Source organism: Botryllus schlosseri, chromosome 1 (assembly GCF_051294905.1).
Source record: "Botryllus schlosseri isolate E-star chromosome 1, Bs_hap1, whole genome shotgun sequence".
Taxonomy (NCBI): domain Eukaryota; kingdom Metazoa; phylum Chordata; class Ascidiacea; order Stolidobranchia; family Styelidae; genus Botryllus; species Botryllus schlosseri.
In genome coordinates this window covers 6897647-6911472 of record NC_137236.1, presented here as the reverse complement: position 1 = coordinate 6911472, position 13826 = coordinate 6897647, and the positions used below count along the sequence as shown (strand labels likewise).

The 13826-nt window shown below is 38.4% G+C and overlaps 2 protein-coding genes across 19 annotated transcripts in view; both read left to right on the top strand.

Annotated features, from left to right (window-relative positions):
* Window positions 1-7795, top strand: part of LOC145433270 (uncharacterized) — a 223208-nt gene extending 215413 nt beyond the window's left edge. The window contains exons 7-8 of one of the 2 annotated variants that reach the window (XM_080310343.1): window positions 6853-6898; window positions 6961-7795. The gene's annotated coding sequence lies outside the window, so the exon portion shown is untranslated. Of the gene's footprint in view, window positions 1-4856; window positions 4919-6852; window positions 6899-6960 lie in introns of those variants that run through there. The other variant, XM_080310352.1, reaches the window with a different exon arrangement.
* LOC145432990 (uncharacterized) overlaps window positions 1-13826 on the top strand; it is a 299451-nt gene that overhangs the window by 1316 nt on the left and 284309 nt on the right. Inside the window, exons 1-3 of one of the 17 annotated variants that reach the window (XM_080309889.1) lie at window positions 2538-2685; window positions 4196-4265; window positions 4407-4448. The exons of 5 other annotated variants lie outside the window; for them this stretch is intronic. In XM_080309889.1, the coding sequence (XP_080166015.1) occupies window positions 4233-4265; window positions 4407-4448 (75 nt within the window). In that variant the 5' untranslated portion in view covers window positions 2538-2685; window positions 4196-4232. 11 more of the 17 variants (XM_080309956.1, XM_080309924.1, XM_080309897.1 and 8 more) reach the window with 11 other exon arrangements.

Genomic DNA, 13826 nt, shown 5'->3' with positions numbered 1-13826 from the left:
ATATCAAGATTTCGAGGGATCGTGACGACTTATGGTGAGTTGCCTTGAAATACTGTGAGATATCTAGAATTGGCAATTAGTGTGTATAGCAAACATTCTGTCCGCAACGTTGCAAATTTCAGTAGGAAAACCCATGGACATTCATATCACTATTTTATCCCCGTAACATCAGCACACCAGATTTTTACACCATACCTATACCTACGTCCAGTATTGACTCATTCTGAGCTTACAGAGAAATCATGCAATAAATATTGCTCACCGATTTCCAGTAAATTCGGATTCAGCAGGTTTCACTCAAGTATGATGAAAAGTAATGCTTTTCCAAGCAACCCATAAGTAGAATTGGCTCTCTTCGAAAACCGCTGAATTATGTAAGTGGTTGTGAAAATCAGTGCTAAACACTCTCGAAGCCTGGAATCTGACATATGTGGTGAAGGTGCAGACACCTGGGTTTGTTTTTCCACATCCCGGGAGATGTGGATTTTAAGAGCATGAGGATTCGGCTGTATCATGTATCGGCGCTAAACTCAGGTAAACCCAGAATTTTGTTACGCATGTAACTGCCTGACTAGCTGACAAAATGTTCGGTTTAGAAATCAGCAATGTATTTTGTAATGCTCACGTGAGCAAATCAGCAGCTATACATTTATCGAACGTGAGTCGTTAGAAGACGTGTCACAAGGCAACAAGACCGAGACCTCTATACCAAACATGTCACTTTGTATAGGCGCGAAATGCAGGGATTGTCATCTTCTGCTGTGTCCAAATGTGATATCTGGCGCGCCGGCCGGAACTGTCGCGTCTGCTGTGATTGTGACGACAACTTGCCCAAGACATCGAACGTGGACGCAATGGATAAAAAAAACATACTGGCTGTGGCTGTGAACAGAATCAAGCGGCGTTATTTATTTTGATTTGCGCTAATACTAAAACACAACGATCAGAAAATGGTTGCAGGCTCTGGATATCGAAAGTTCCGACTCCTCTGAAATCAGTGTCACATACTGAACAGAGTCCAGAACAGAATTGGCATTCTGCGCCTGCTTAACAGTATCATAATTTTGTCACCATATACCAGGGCTGTAATGACTCGAGTCATGACTCGACTCGGGTCGCAATTTTCTGATGACTCGACTTGACTCGAGTCATTTTCTCAAAATATTGAAATGACTCGACTTGACTCGGGTCAATCTGTGTATTGACTCGACTTGACTCGGGTCAATCTGTGTATTCACTCGACTTAGACTCGAGTCATTGCGCATGACTCAGACGGATAAGACCGATATTTCATTATACTTTCGAAGAATAGTAAAGTAACCGCAACATTCATACTTGATCTATTGGTACTGGTACTTGCAAATGCGACCAGAAACTGCTAGAAGTGAGGAAAATTAGTATATTTCATTCGATATCACCAAACATAGTTATAAAAAGTGGAATTAACAAGAATTCAACTGGAAACTGAGCAGTCAACACAATGACTTGGACTCGGACTCGAGTCATAAACCCATGACTCAGACTCGACCTGCTGTTTGCTGACTTGGACTCGGACTTTACTCGGTGTTGAATTGAAAATGAGTCGACTTGACTCGAGTCAAAACTATAAAAGTGGGATTGACTTGTGACTTAATTAAAACCCTGCCATATACAAGCGACATGGGATATTGAGCTCTTGGGAGTCAGCTCATTTGTCAATTCTGACATATTATGACGTCATTAATCCCGCATACCTTCGGAAAAATAGAGTTCAGCGCCTATGATATCATGTAATAGCCTGCAAAGGACACCATTGCTATAGAACAGAGGTTCTTGACCTATTTTCCACACAACTGCTCCCTTAAGAAAATGTGTCGCTATGACGCCCTATCTCATATTACAATGCCTGTAGTTAATAACAGGATGTGCTACGCAGATAGGTTGTGTCCGGACACTACATTGACGTTTTGCACGATTAGGAAGGAAACTGGAAATATGGCAGATCGTAAATTACAAACGTTTTGCGGGACCTCGTTAGTGAACACCTCTAGAATAAATAAAGCAAAATGTCGGTGATCTAATTCTAGTCTGATTTGTGAAATGTTTCTTTGCTATCATTTTAGTTCCAATCTAATTCCTATAAAGGCGACAGGAGAACTGTATAGTGCGAAACGAGCCAAGCTTGCTAGACAGACATTTGCCATTTTCATGGTTATGAGAACGAACTCTGATGAACTAAACTTCATTCCATGCCCTACTTTTCACAAATTCAATAATTCTAATTTAATTTGGAGGAAAATTGTAGCTATAATTGAAGTTCTAATCTCATTTCAAAATAGTGTTGGTCTTATTCCAATCTAATTGTATAGTTTATTCATATTGAAATGAAGCAGGAAATACTCAGGCTCATTTCAATATGACTATGCTATTCAATTGTATACTGAAGTTCTGTACCTCCAAGAAGCAATTCTAATCAAAATTCAGAAAAAAACTGTGTAGTTGCAATTATGATACAATTTGCTTTGTGTTGCCGAAGAAAACTGACCCCCTTTTATTCCAGTGTCCCCCGCGTTCAGGACTTCTGACCCGACACCAAACTAGTCAAGGATCGGCCCAGTAGCGGGTGTGATCCGCCAGAAAGTGCCTAAGGTCCCACCGTTGGTTCGGGTGCCTACAGGAAAAGCCGGTTGATCCCGATGTAAAAAGGTGGGTGACGAATGTGGGTGAAGGTTGTGGTTGGGGGTGATTCGAAATCGCTGTATCAGGAGCAGATACGTCAAAGTATTTATCGTTGGTACTCAAAAGGATAAGTAACGTCGTAAATTTCTACTTAGTACAATACCGTACAGTATCAATTTCCAAATAAGTAAAATGGATAGCAGGGCACATACTGCACATGATTTGAGTACTCGAATCTGAATCGAGTGTTAATCCTAATTATCCGAGTTGAGTGGTGGAAGATGATTTTTCGGGTACTGAAATAGGCTTGCATACATACGCTCCTCACCACTAACAGGTTATTTATCAACGAGAATTACAATTTCGATACCATTTCCCATCCCAGAAACCTCGATTGGTCGTGTCGCAGCATACGAAACAAGCAGTACAAAGCTATGGACTATCCATGTCAAGCCGTTCTCTACCAATTTATCTTTAACGTGACGTAAAATCGCCATTATATTTTTACTCGCAGCGTAAAAGATGAATATTTGAACTTTTACGCCTTTTGTACACTTACACCGTCACAGTGAGTGATATTTGAATACTCAACTCGAAGCCTAATAATGGCTCAGAATCGATTCACTCAGGCAAGTGATTTTGTCCAACCCTAGTAAAAAGGAAGTATTCTATGCATAGTTTTACTGAAAACACTGTCAAGTCAAAGTATAAGCAGTGTTGTAACCAAGTCACAAGTCCAACTCACTTTAATAGTTTTGACTCGAGTCAAGTCGAGTCATTTTCAATTCACCACCGAGTCAAGTCCAAGTCAGCGAACAAAGGGTCGAGTGTGAGTCACGGTTTTATGACTCTAGTACGGGTTATTGTGTTGACTGCCTAGCTTTCAGTTAAAGTCTTAAACCCTCTTTTTTATAACTAGTTTTGGGGATATCGGATAGTACGCATTTACAGAACCTTCCATGCCATCAAACTATCCATTGGGATTGCTAGCATTCCGGTTACACTTTTTGTTATTTTGTAATATCATGGTAAGGCGGGCGACAAATTTTTCGCTATCATAAAGGAAGGCGTGCCTAAAAAAGCTTGAGAACCACTGTTCTAGTGTCTTAATAGCAGAACGTGGACAGGGGTTTAATGAGAGTTAATTACGTATCATGTTAAACATTGTTGCCAATTATGACGGCAAATAGATGTTTTTTAAATAACCGTCAATTTCTCATTACCAACACATTCACTGAGCAGCATTTACTAACAATGCAATTTAGAAATAAAATTAAAATACGCTGGAGAATATAGCTAAAATTTTTCACTCGGCCCGCCAACGTGTTTCTACTTCTGATAAATGATTGCCCACCCCTGCTATAGAATTTTGAAATGACTAAATTATTACCAATAAACTCAACTCAACCACTAGTAACGATGTTATTTCTATCTGTCACAACAACAACAACAACAACAAGTCTGAACACATTGGGTGACTGTAAAGTTCGAATTTTAATCGTTTCCAACACAATGTATCCTTTCTTTATCATCACAGGCAAGGGTTTTCTTTCGATCAGAAGTAAGCAAGTTGCATGTTTCAAGCAATTTACCAATTGTCATTCAAGGTGAGTTTCATCCGGCTATATTTTCAAGCCACATTTAGTAAGTGCATCGACATTCTTTTCGCATCGCATCTACCAGCTCATATCCGGAAGTTATCAGTTTTCCATTTTCTCCAACGCTGAAGCTATTAACCCTCTTTAAAGGAAGTGATTGAACCGCGCGTGACTGCTAGTAGAACAATTGAGGTATGGCTAATAACTGAGGTGCATGTTCTTGAAATCCCGTTGAGAAGCAAGCATCAATGCATGCCTCTATATTCATTAGTGGCGATTGTGGTTAAACTCTTTTATGAGATACCGGTACTTGATTGCACCGTTGATGTGACATTGGGCACAGGCCAGAGTTTAATGAACAACCAAATCTTTCTAAATTGTATAAACCTAGTACTGTGACGTTTCTGTAATGTCGTAAAATGGAATAGATAAACCAAAGTGAACCGTTTCCCTGTGGACGCCAACATATTTTCTACACCAAATGAAAGCATTTTTGTGCTCTATGCAGTTCAAGGTGGCTGCTGGAACCACTGTTTAATTTTACTGTTCAAGTCTATTTTTTCGGCTGACGGGCTGTGTAATTATGAGATTTTCTTTCAGGCATTTTCATCGGCTAAAAGACAAGATTCCGACATTAAGATTCCCAGGAATGATGGCGACAGGTGAGTTCTGTGTGATTTTGTAACATGTCCAGAGTTGGTGGCAATATAGAAATATATAGCAAACATTCTGTCCACAATGCAGACAATATCAGTGTTAATGAATCAATCGGAATCCCATGGATTTTCTCATCAACATGTTATCTTCCTTAACATCAGCGCATCATATATTTACGCCCTACAGACTCCTATATCCTATAGGACCTATATCCAGCTCAATCTGAGCGGACAAATAATTCATGCACTAAATATGGCTCTTTGATTTCCAGTAAATTCGGAGGGGGGTAAAGTCGTTTAGTTGTCGCGAAATAGTCACTGAAAAATAACTATCTGCGATTGGGTGCATTATGGTTGTTCACAATAGCTTTTCCGTATCCCGAGGATTCGCTGAATAAAATGTTAGTTTGCGTAAAATAATGCAGCACACCAAATTTGTCTCAATTCCTACCAGTAGAAGTCGAGGCATAGTCAATTGAAATTTATAATTTATTAGAAAAATTTTATTCTTTTTTTTTTCAATTTTCTGCTGTGAGCCTCATGAAATGGTCGAGTTGTCTACGGAAACGTTGCAAAACAAATTTGACGCAATTTCAACCTGTAGAAGAGAAGTTAATTGAGTATTTCATCAATAATTCAGGGATCACCCACCATCAATGCTAATTTTGCAAATCTAAAACTTTCAACTGCAATAACATCGCTTCTAACGGATGGAAGTGAGCAAAAATTGTTATGCGTCATTCTTTTAGGCAACTCAACAATTTCCTTGGGTTGACAGTTAGATTTTTATTTAAAGCATTTTTTAAAAATAATCTCAAAAACTTCAATTCACTCTGCCGAGGCTGGTTGGGACCGAGCCAAATTTGGTGTGCAGCCTTTTTTAGGCAACTTTGCGATGTAATCAGTGAATCCCAAGAATCTGAAACCCTAATGCCCCATTTCAGAAAATGTGATGGTATGGCGCCGTCGGTCGTATTGCAATGTCTTTAGTTAATAAGACAATGACCGATGTGGATAAATTCTACCAGGACACTACATTGATGTTTTGAGCTGATAGGAAGCAAACTGAAATAAGGCAGGTCGTATAATTCCAAACGTTTTGCCGAACTTTAGTCAAGCTTACTGTCATGAAACTGCTATATGGCAACTAGGCGACCTGAAATTACGTACATGAACCAGGCAAACTGCAACATTAATTTTATTGACCCATACTTCAGTGGTATGATATTGGTCACCCCGTATATTCGCGCAAAGCATGACAAAAAGTCAGGGCTCTTCGCAAAAGCAGCACCTGAATTTCTCCATCTTTGTCACTCTATCTCCCTTATTGGAAGAACTTAACACTTCTACTTGTCAATGACAAACTGTGATTAGCGAAAGGTGGGTAAGTTAGAAATGTGACAGAGTAAAAGTAGCCGAAAATTTGATTTAGTGAAATAAGTGATGTAAGAACAGGAGAACTACCCGAGTAGTTCGTTAGGCTACTGACTACCTCTGTGCAGACTTGGACAACTAGTTACTGTAATTCTAGTTGTTGTAATGAGACTACGGTAATTATACCATTATCTCATTTGTGAAATGTTACCTTGCTCTCAATTTATTTCTAATCCATTCTCTGGTCACGTGTCTGTGTCACATGAATCGAGCCAAGCTTGATGTCTTCACATTTGCCATTCGCATACTTATGAGAAAAATCTATGATTTGATATGAACTGAACCTCATTCCATGTCCAATGTTTTCACAAATTGTGTAATTCTTGTCTGATTTGGAAAACACTGAGTAGATCTAATTTCAATCTCATATGGAAAAAATGTATAGCCATTGTTCTTATTTTAATCTAATTTGGAAATAACTGTGTAGTTGCAATTATAATTTTAATCGAGTCTATATCACAATTTGCTTCTTCTTGCCATAAAAAACGGACCGCGTTTTATTCCAGCGTCCGCCTCGTTCGGGATGGATTTCCGTCACGTAACTGGTCGAAGGTGGGCCCAATGTATTTGTTGACAGGGCGTATATTGAACAATTCCAACCTTGAATTTACCAGAAAAGAGTGCTCGTATGAAACACGCAGACACCACCTCCAACTGGGAGCAAGTAAGAATAGGCTGCATACTACAACAAGTTGAAGGATATTGAAAAATGTGCAATTCGTTCCCAGTCTGGAACTGCCATCGGATCGATTGATGCGGGAAAACCACAATTGCTGGAATAATCTGTGTTTGCCAGGGAATCACATCTGTGACAATTATAGTTCAAAATATGCTGGTATTATCACGCACTAAAGGAATGTCATATGTAAGCTCAGGGGAAATGCTTACAGTTCCTCCCCCAACGTGTGTGGACATACTGACATTTATTGAAGGTTTTAGTATTCAATTCATCGTTATCTCCTCCTGACTCTTTTATCCTTGATATCATATACAGTTACAGAAAATGTTCCCCTTCCTACCAATGATTCGGGCAAGAGCAAGCTAACATCTAAACAAGGCAGGAGATTTCATCACGAGTAGATAGGCATCATTCAGGTCGTAATTGGCCACGTTTGAGCTAACGAAAGCGAGTGTACTTTTGCATTTTTGAAGGGAATTTTCCCGAGTTGAAGATGTCAAAAATTGATATCTAGCACTGTTAATGCTTGAAAGATCACACATAAACTGTTTTTGTTGTCCACATTGTTACTTTTGCATCGATCTATTTCTGTACCGTTGCATATTAATGTTTGTTTTTCAAATGCATGCATCATTTCGTTTATAAACGCATGAATTAGGGATTTAAAAATTCAATACTGCATTCGTAAATGTTACATCTGTGAAGTATATGTATCTTGTTTTATCATTCCTCATTTCTTTGCATAACATGATGGGATCCTGAAAAGTCGACCTGGATTTTGTGGAATGATCATGGATAGGCGACGTTTTGTCAGAGAAGATTGATGTATACAGCGTTGCTACTGAAGTATTGCTGCAATGATTTGCTCAGGTTTAAATAGAAGTAGCGAAAATAGAAATCTGTGACGTACGCAGTTAGTTGGAAATAGTCACTTTTGAAATTGGACGGTGAAGCTTTCATGACTACCACAAAATGACCATCCAATGAATATGTGGGTGCTATTTTCAAATATATTCAAAACCCAGGGATATCTAGATAACCCTGGCGAAAACCAAGTTGTGATGCTGTTGTTTGGTGAGTGGTATGAAAGCACTGCAATTACCCGAGAATATAGGCAAACCTACCCGAGTACTCAGAAAAACTAGAATTACTTCCACTTGATATTTATTTATATATGATGTTATTGATATTTGAGTACACGCTGCTGAAACGCAGAGGTCACGGTAGTTTCCAATCATTGTAGCCTATATATATCATTGGTTCATCCAGAATACTGTTCGGGCTTCAGGTAGATGCTGAAGTATTGTAAAACATCACCGTTCAGTAAGTACTGCAAGTAGCCAAATATTCTTGAATACCTCGAAGAAGTAGAAATATTCGCTACTGATGCGTTGTGGAATGATCATGGATAGGCGACGTTTTGTCAGAGAAGATTGATGTATACAGCGTTGCTACTGAAGTTTTGCTGCAATGATTTACTCAGGTTTAAATAGAAGTAGCGAAAATAGAAATCTGTGACGTACGCAGTTAGTTAGAAATAGTCACTTTTGAAATTGGACGGTGAAGCTTTCATGACTACCACAAAATGACCATCCAATGAATATGTGGGTGCTATTTTCAAATACATTCAAAACCCAGGGATATCTAGATAACCCTGGCGAAAACCAAGTTGTGATGCTGTTGTTTGGTGAGTGGTATGAAAGCACAGCAATTACCCGAGAAAATAGGCAAACTAACCCGAGTACTCAGAAAACTAGAATTACTTCCACTTGATATTTATTTATATATGATGTTATTGATATTTGAGTACACGCTGCTGAAACGCAGAGGTCACGGTAGTTTCCAATCATTGTATAATCATTGGTTCATCCAGAATACTGTTCAGGCTTCAGGTAGATGTTGAAGTATTGTAAAACATTACCGTTCAGTAAGTACTGCAAGTAGCCAAATATACTTGAATACCTCGAAGAAGTAGAAATATTCGCTACTGATGCGTGTCGTTCGACATCCTCTTATCTGTTCATGACATCGCATTGTGTCTTATCGCATTGTACATTGTGTGTGACTTGTTCAGATAAAAATAATAACCCAACAATGTTATGTTATGTTATTCAACATATATAATATCTCAACAACGTGATATGATAGAGCAAAGATAACGTCAGATTCGTATTCAGCGCCCCCAAATTAGTTATAATTGCGTAATTGACCCAAAGAAGTCCGGGCGCAAAAATCGTGGAGACCAGTGTTATCCGTCAGATGACACTGACAAGCTACATGCTTCGTTGATTTCGTTTCCAAACACGGAGTAAAATCAGCGTGATCTTTCTCGTTGCTGCTCTTTTAAAATCAATCTTTGTGATATTCGGCTGGAGCGTGAAACAGATACGGCCGCCCCTCTGGAATATACCATAGTGTGAAATTATTTTACAATGATCCAAAATATAATTAAGATTGCGGATAATCAACTCGATCATTCGCGAGGCGGTGGTAATCGACCGCAATAACTCTTTGGGTTCGTGTCAATTCAACGAATAAAAAGTTGAGCAAAACGATGGAAAATTTTTTTCATAACTGCATAATGGAAGGGATGCCTCTGATTTAGCACTGTTCAGTGTTCACCTTGTGTGTAGTTGAATTTCCTTCAATTCATACTCGTGACGTTGATATGCGTATTATGATTGTTTCAACAGGCATTATACTTGTGTCTTGTGTGTTGTAATCATCTTCAATTCAATAACAGTGCTTGACTATATTATAATATTCGTAGGATAGTTATAGTTGATTGACAATCATGGTGCAGATTGTGTGTCGAAATGTAGAGATACATTCAATGAAGATGATGGAAGAATTACATCGAATGAAGCAAGAAAACGATCATTGTGATTTCATAATTCAAGTTGGAGATGATGTCTATTACACTCACAAGAATGTGTTGTCGGCTGGTTGTGCTTATTTCAAAGCTATGTTGAAACACGACACTAAAGAGAGTCGCGAAGGGAAAGTCGTTTTGAAAGAGGTCGATTCTCAGTGTGTGAAAAACTGCATCGGTTTCATATATTCGGGTAAATTAGAGATTCCTGATGAAAAGATGAATGATCTTCTTCATGTCGCAATGATGATGCAGTTGGAAGATGTGAAACGGGCAGTATCTGACGTTTTGGAGGGATCAATTTATGTATTGAATTACTTTTCCACAAGAAATGTCGCCGATATGTATGGACTGGATGCCGTCTCTTCGCGATGTAGAGCATTTTTTCATGAAAATATCATGGAAATTTCAAACTAACCCGAATTTGGAAATATTGAAAAAACTAACATCCTCAATTTTGTGAAGTCTGAACAATCAAAGTTATGCGAAGAAGAAAAACTAACGGTATTGTTCAATTGGATTGAGAAAAATTGCAAAAATCGGGAACATTTGCACGAGTGTCTTGAAGCGATCAAGTTTCATAAAGTCTCTCCCGCATTTTAGAACGTTTTTTGGAATCAAACCTAATTATCAGTAACGACTTAAGACTGTACAAGTTGATCAATGGACATCTTTTAGAAGCTCTAAAAGCATCGCACGAAATGAACGAAGAAATTGGCAATGATGAATTGATAATTCTTTTCGATCGTAATGCAGATTATATGCGATCCTTCAATCCAGTAACTGAGAAAGTAGAGAAGTTTCATGATGAGACGTTTCAAAATTCAAGAAATTTTTCGGCGATTTTTCTAGACTCGTATATCTACGTTCTATGTGGGAATAAATCAGTTTATCGACTCAATTTGCAGAGCAAAAATTCAAAATGGGAAAGGATGAAAGATATGATTTGTCACCATGGATTCAGTCCTCGCTCAGTTTCTTTGTCCGGATCGATATTCGTTATTGGAGGAGGTGGTCATAAAGCAACAAGTGGTGTGGAAATGTTTACTTCACCCGTTAATCACTGGATTCAACTCGAAGACAAACCAACAGCGATATGTAATACAAGTCTGGTATCAGTGAATGATTCCATCTATTGTATCGGAGGTATAGGAGATGATTATGATGAAGTTTCATCATTCTGCAGATTCACTCCGTCCTCATCAGAGTGGGTTGATCTCGACCAAATGAGATATCCTGTATGTTTCGGTGGTGTTGTTGCAATTGATCAGAAGATATTTTTGATCGGTGGGGCGAGTGGAGGAAAGAAAGTCAACAACGTAGAATGTTACGATGTTACTTCAGCTCAGTGGACTTCATTATCTTCTATGAATGCTTGTCAGTGTCAAGTTTCTGCGTATCACGTTGACAAGTGGATATTTGCTGTAACAGATTACGAAACCTCTTTTGCAATTGAAAAGTATGATATATGGCAAGACAAATGGACTATAGTGAAACCAAAAGTAGATCAATGTTTCCAAATTTTCACATCCGTATTTCTGAAGAGATAGATTGCACTCTCCTAATCAGACTTGTGCAAATTACTGGATTTTCAAAATGTGCGACTCAAACTAGAAGTAAAACCACTCACTTTTCAGAATCGACTTCTAGAATTAGAATTAACATGCTTTAAAAATCCGTGACTAGCGAACTAAAATGCAATTATGTAGATTCAACTTCGAAGCAACTGCAGAACTGATAATGCAAATTACTGAATTGGAAATGAGCAAAGAAACGTTGGAGATAGAATATGTGTTAGGGTGAGGCGGTTTCCGACCACCCCAACCCACCTCTGGCTATGACACCGTTAGTAATGTTGACTCTGATCTAGCAGGGGCTGCAAGAACATCACACAACAAAACACCAGCATCATTATTCACACCAAACAAGTAAACGACGATGCTAGAACTTCTGTCAGTTCAGTAACTAGAAAAGCTCTTGACCGTCAACTATCTAGAAAGTTGCTCACAATTTCAATTTTCATTTCATTTTCAATCCATCATAATTGCCTTTAAAATTGTGAATGTTTTGTTTCAAATCGGCGTAACTTTGAATGTTCGGATTTTCAAATTTAAGTGTAAACTACTGTTACGGTAAGATTCATATCATTTGATGAATGTAATAGTAGTAGTAAGCAGTAATTTTGTGGAAATATACTTCATTATTTGTACCACAGTGCATAATCTGCAAGCAATTTTAGTTGATACAGCCCATTATCTGTTTAGTCCATTATTCATTCAATATAGATATGGTCGATGATTTTAATGACCTGGACAATTGATTCCACAATGGTTATGTGGCTGATATCATGAGTTGGGAACCTACTGATTGCTGTTCGTAAGTGGTATCAGTTTTACACATCCTATAATTCAGATGAAATAACCCACAGCACTGAATAACTGAATGCATGAAAATTTCAAATGATTGTGGATGATGTCTTCCTTGTTCCTCTTCGTTGTTGAACCTGGTACGATATTTGCTCTCAAGTTATTCACTCTTCAAAAGGTATACTCACAAGTCACATAGTACCGTATGTACGTGCTTCCAAATATATCTTGGGTTACAACAGTGGTTCCCAACCTTTTTCGACTCATCGCCGCCTTTTCAAGCTCCACATCGATCAACGCCTCCTAAATTTTGTGAACCGAAAAATCGGCATTCAAAAAAAATAGGTCAACTTTCCGGCGCGACCTCTAACTTATACATTTTTGCAGAAAAATTTTTGTGAGTTGACTAAATAAAAAGGTTATTTCTACGTCTCGACTCCAATATAGCCGTTTTACCGCGCCTGTCGCTTACCTATCTCCCCCTTCGCTATTTTCTCCCCCCTAGACCGCCAAATCGCATCCTGGGGGGCGATATCGCCCATGTTGGGAACCACTGGGTTACAAGTTTATATAAAGCCGATCTATTTTATGAGAACTGTGGATGATGAACCATTTCGATTCAGTTAATATGAAGCGACCATCTGCAACTCGATATCTACCACATCTGCTGGTACGATATCCAGGCTTGAGCAACCTGTGATGTTTAATGATTTATTGATTTGACTTTTTATTCCCACTCTTAATTTTGTTACAGTGGATTGCAATCATCGTTTGTAACATATCACTTAAGACTTAATGGACTGGTCATCCGATATCTTTCATATCTCTTTGGCTTCGGGGATAAAGGGAGTTTGCATCACAATCTCAACCGATAACAGTCAGAATCTGACATGCATCATCTTGTGAGAATTCTATCCCGGAGATAAAAGTGAGTAATTCTTTGTTTATGTTTTCGTAAAATCAATGATTTCGGATGATATCATTTGTCATCAATGCTATGGTAAGGTGTTTTGAAATGATAAAATTATGCTATAATGGGGTGTATTGAAATGATAAAATTAGTAACAATTAACTGAACCACTAGTAACGATCTTTCTAACCTGATGTATCATTTGTTTATCATCACAGGCAAGGATTTTCTTCCAGTCAGAGTCAAGCAAGTTTACCAATTGTCATTCAAGGTGAGTTTTAGTCAGCTGCGTATTTTCAAGCCACAATTAGGTTGGACATCGGCATTCTATACGTGTTACAATTACCAGCTCATATCCGGCTGTGATCAACGGCGAAGTTCCTCTAATTTTCAGAATGCACGAGTTGGTTACATACTTTGCCGACTTGCTTGAGTGGTTTTGTTTTTTGGTTACTCTTAAGTTTTTAGGTGGAACTGCTTAGTGCTTACTCTTAACACTATTAATGTATATTTGGATCCTTTTCATGAATGAAACATCAGAAAAATGGGCAAAAGCCAATGGATCGCTATAACTACATATATTTTTGAAAATTTGACCTATTTCTATTGTCATTAGCAATTTCCCGTTCGTCACAAAGTTGCTCCATCCAATT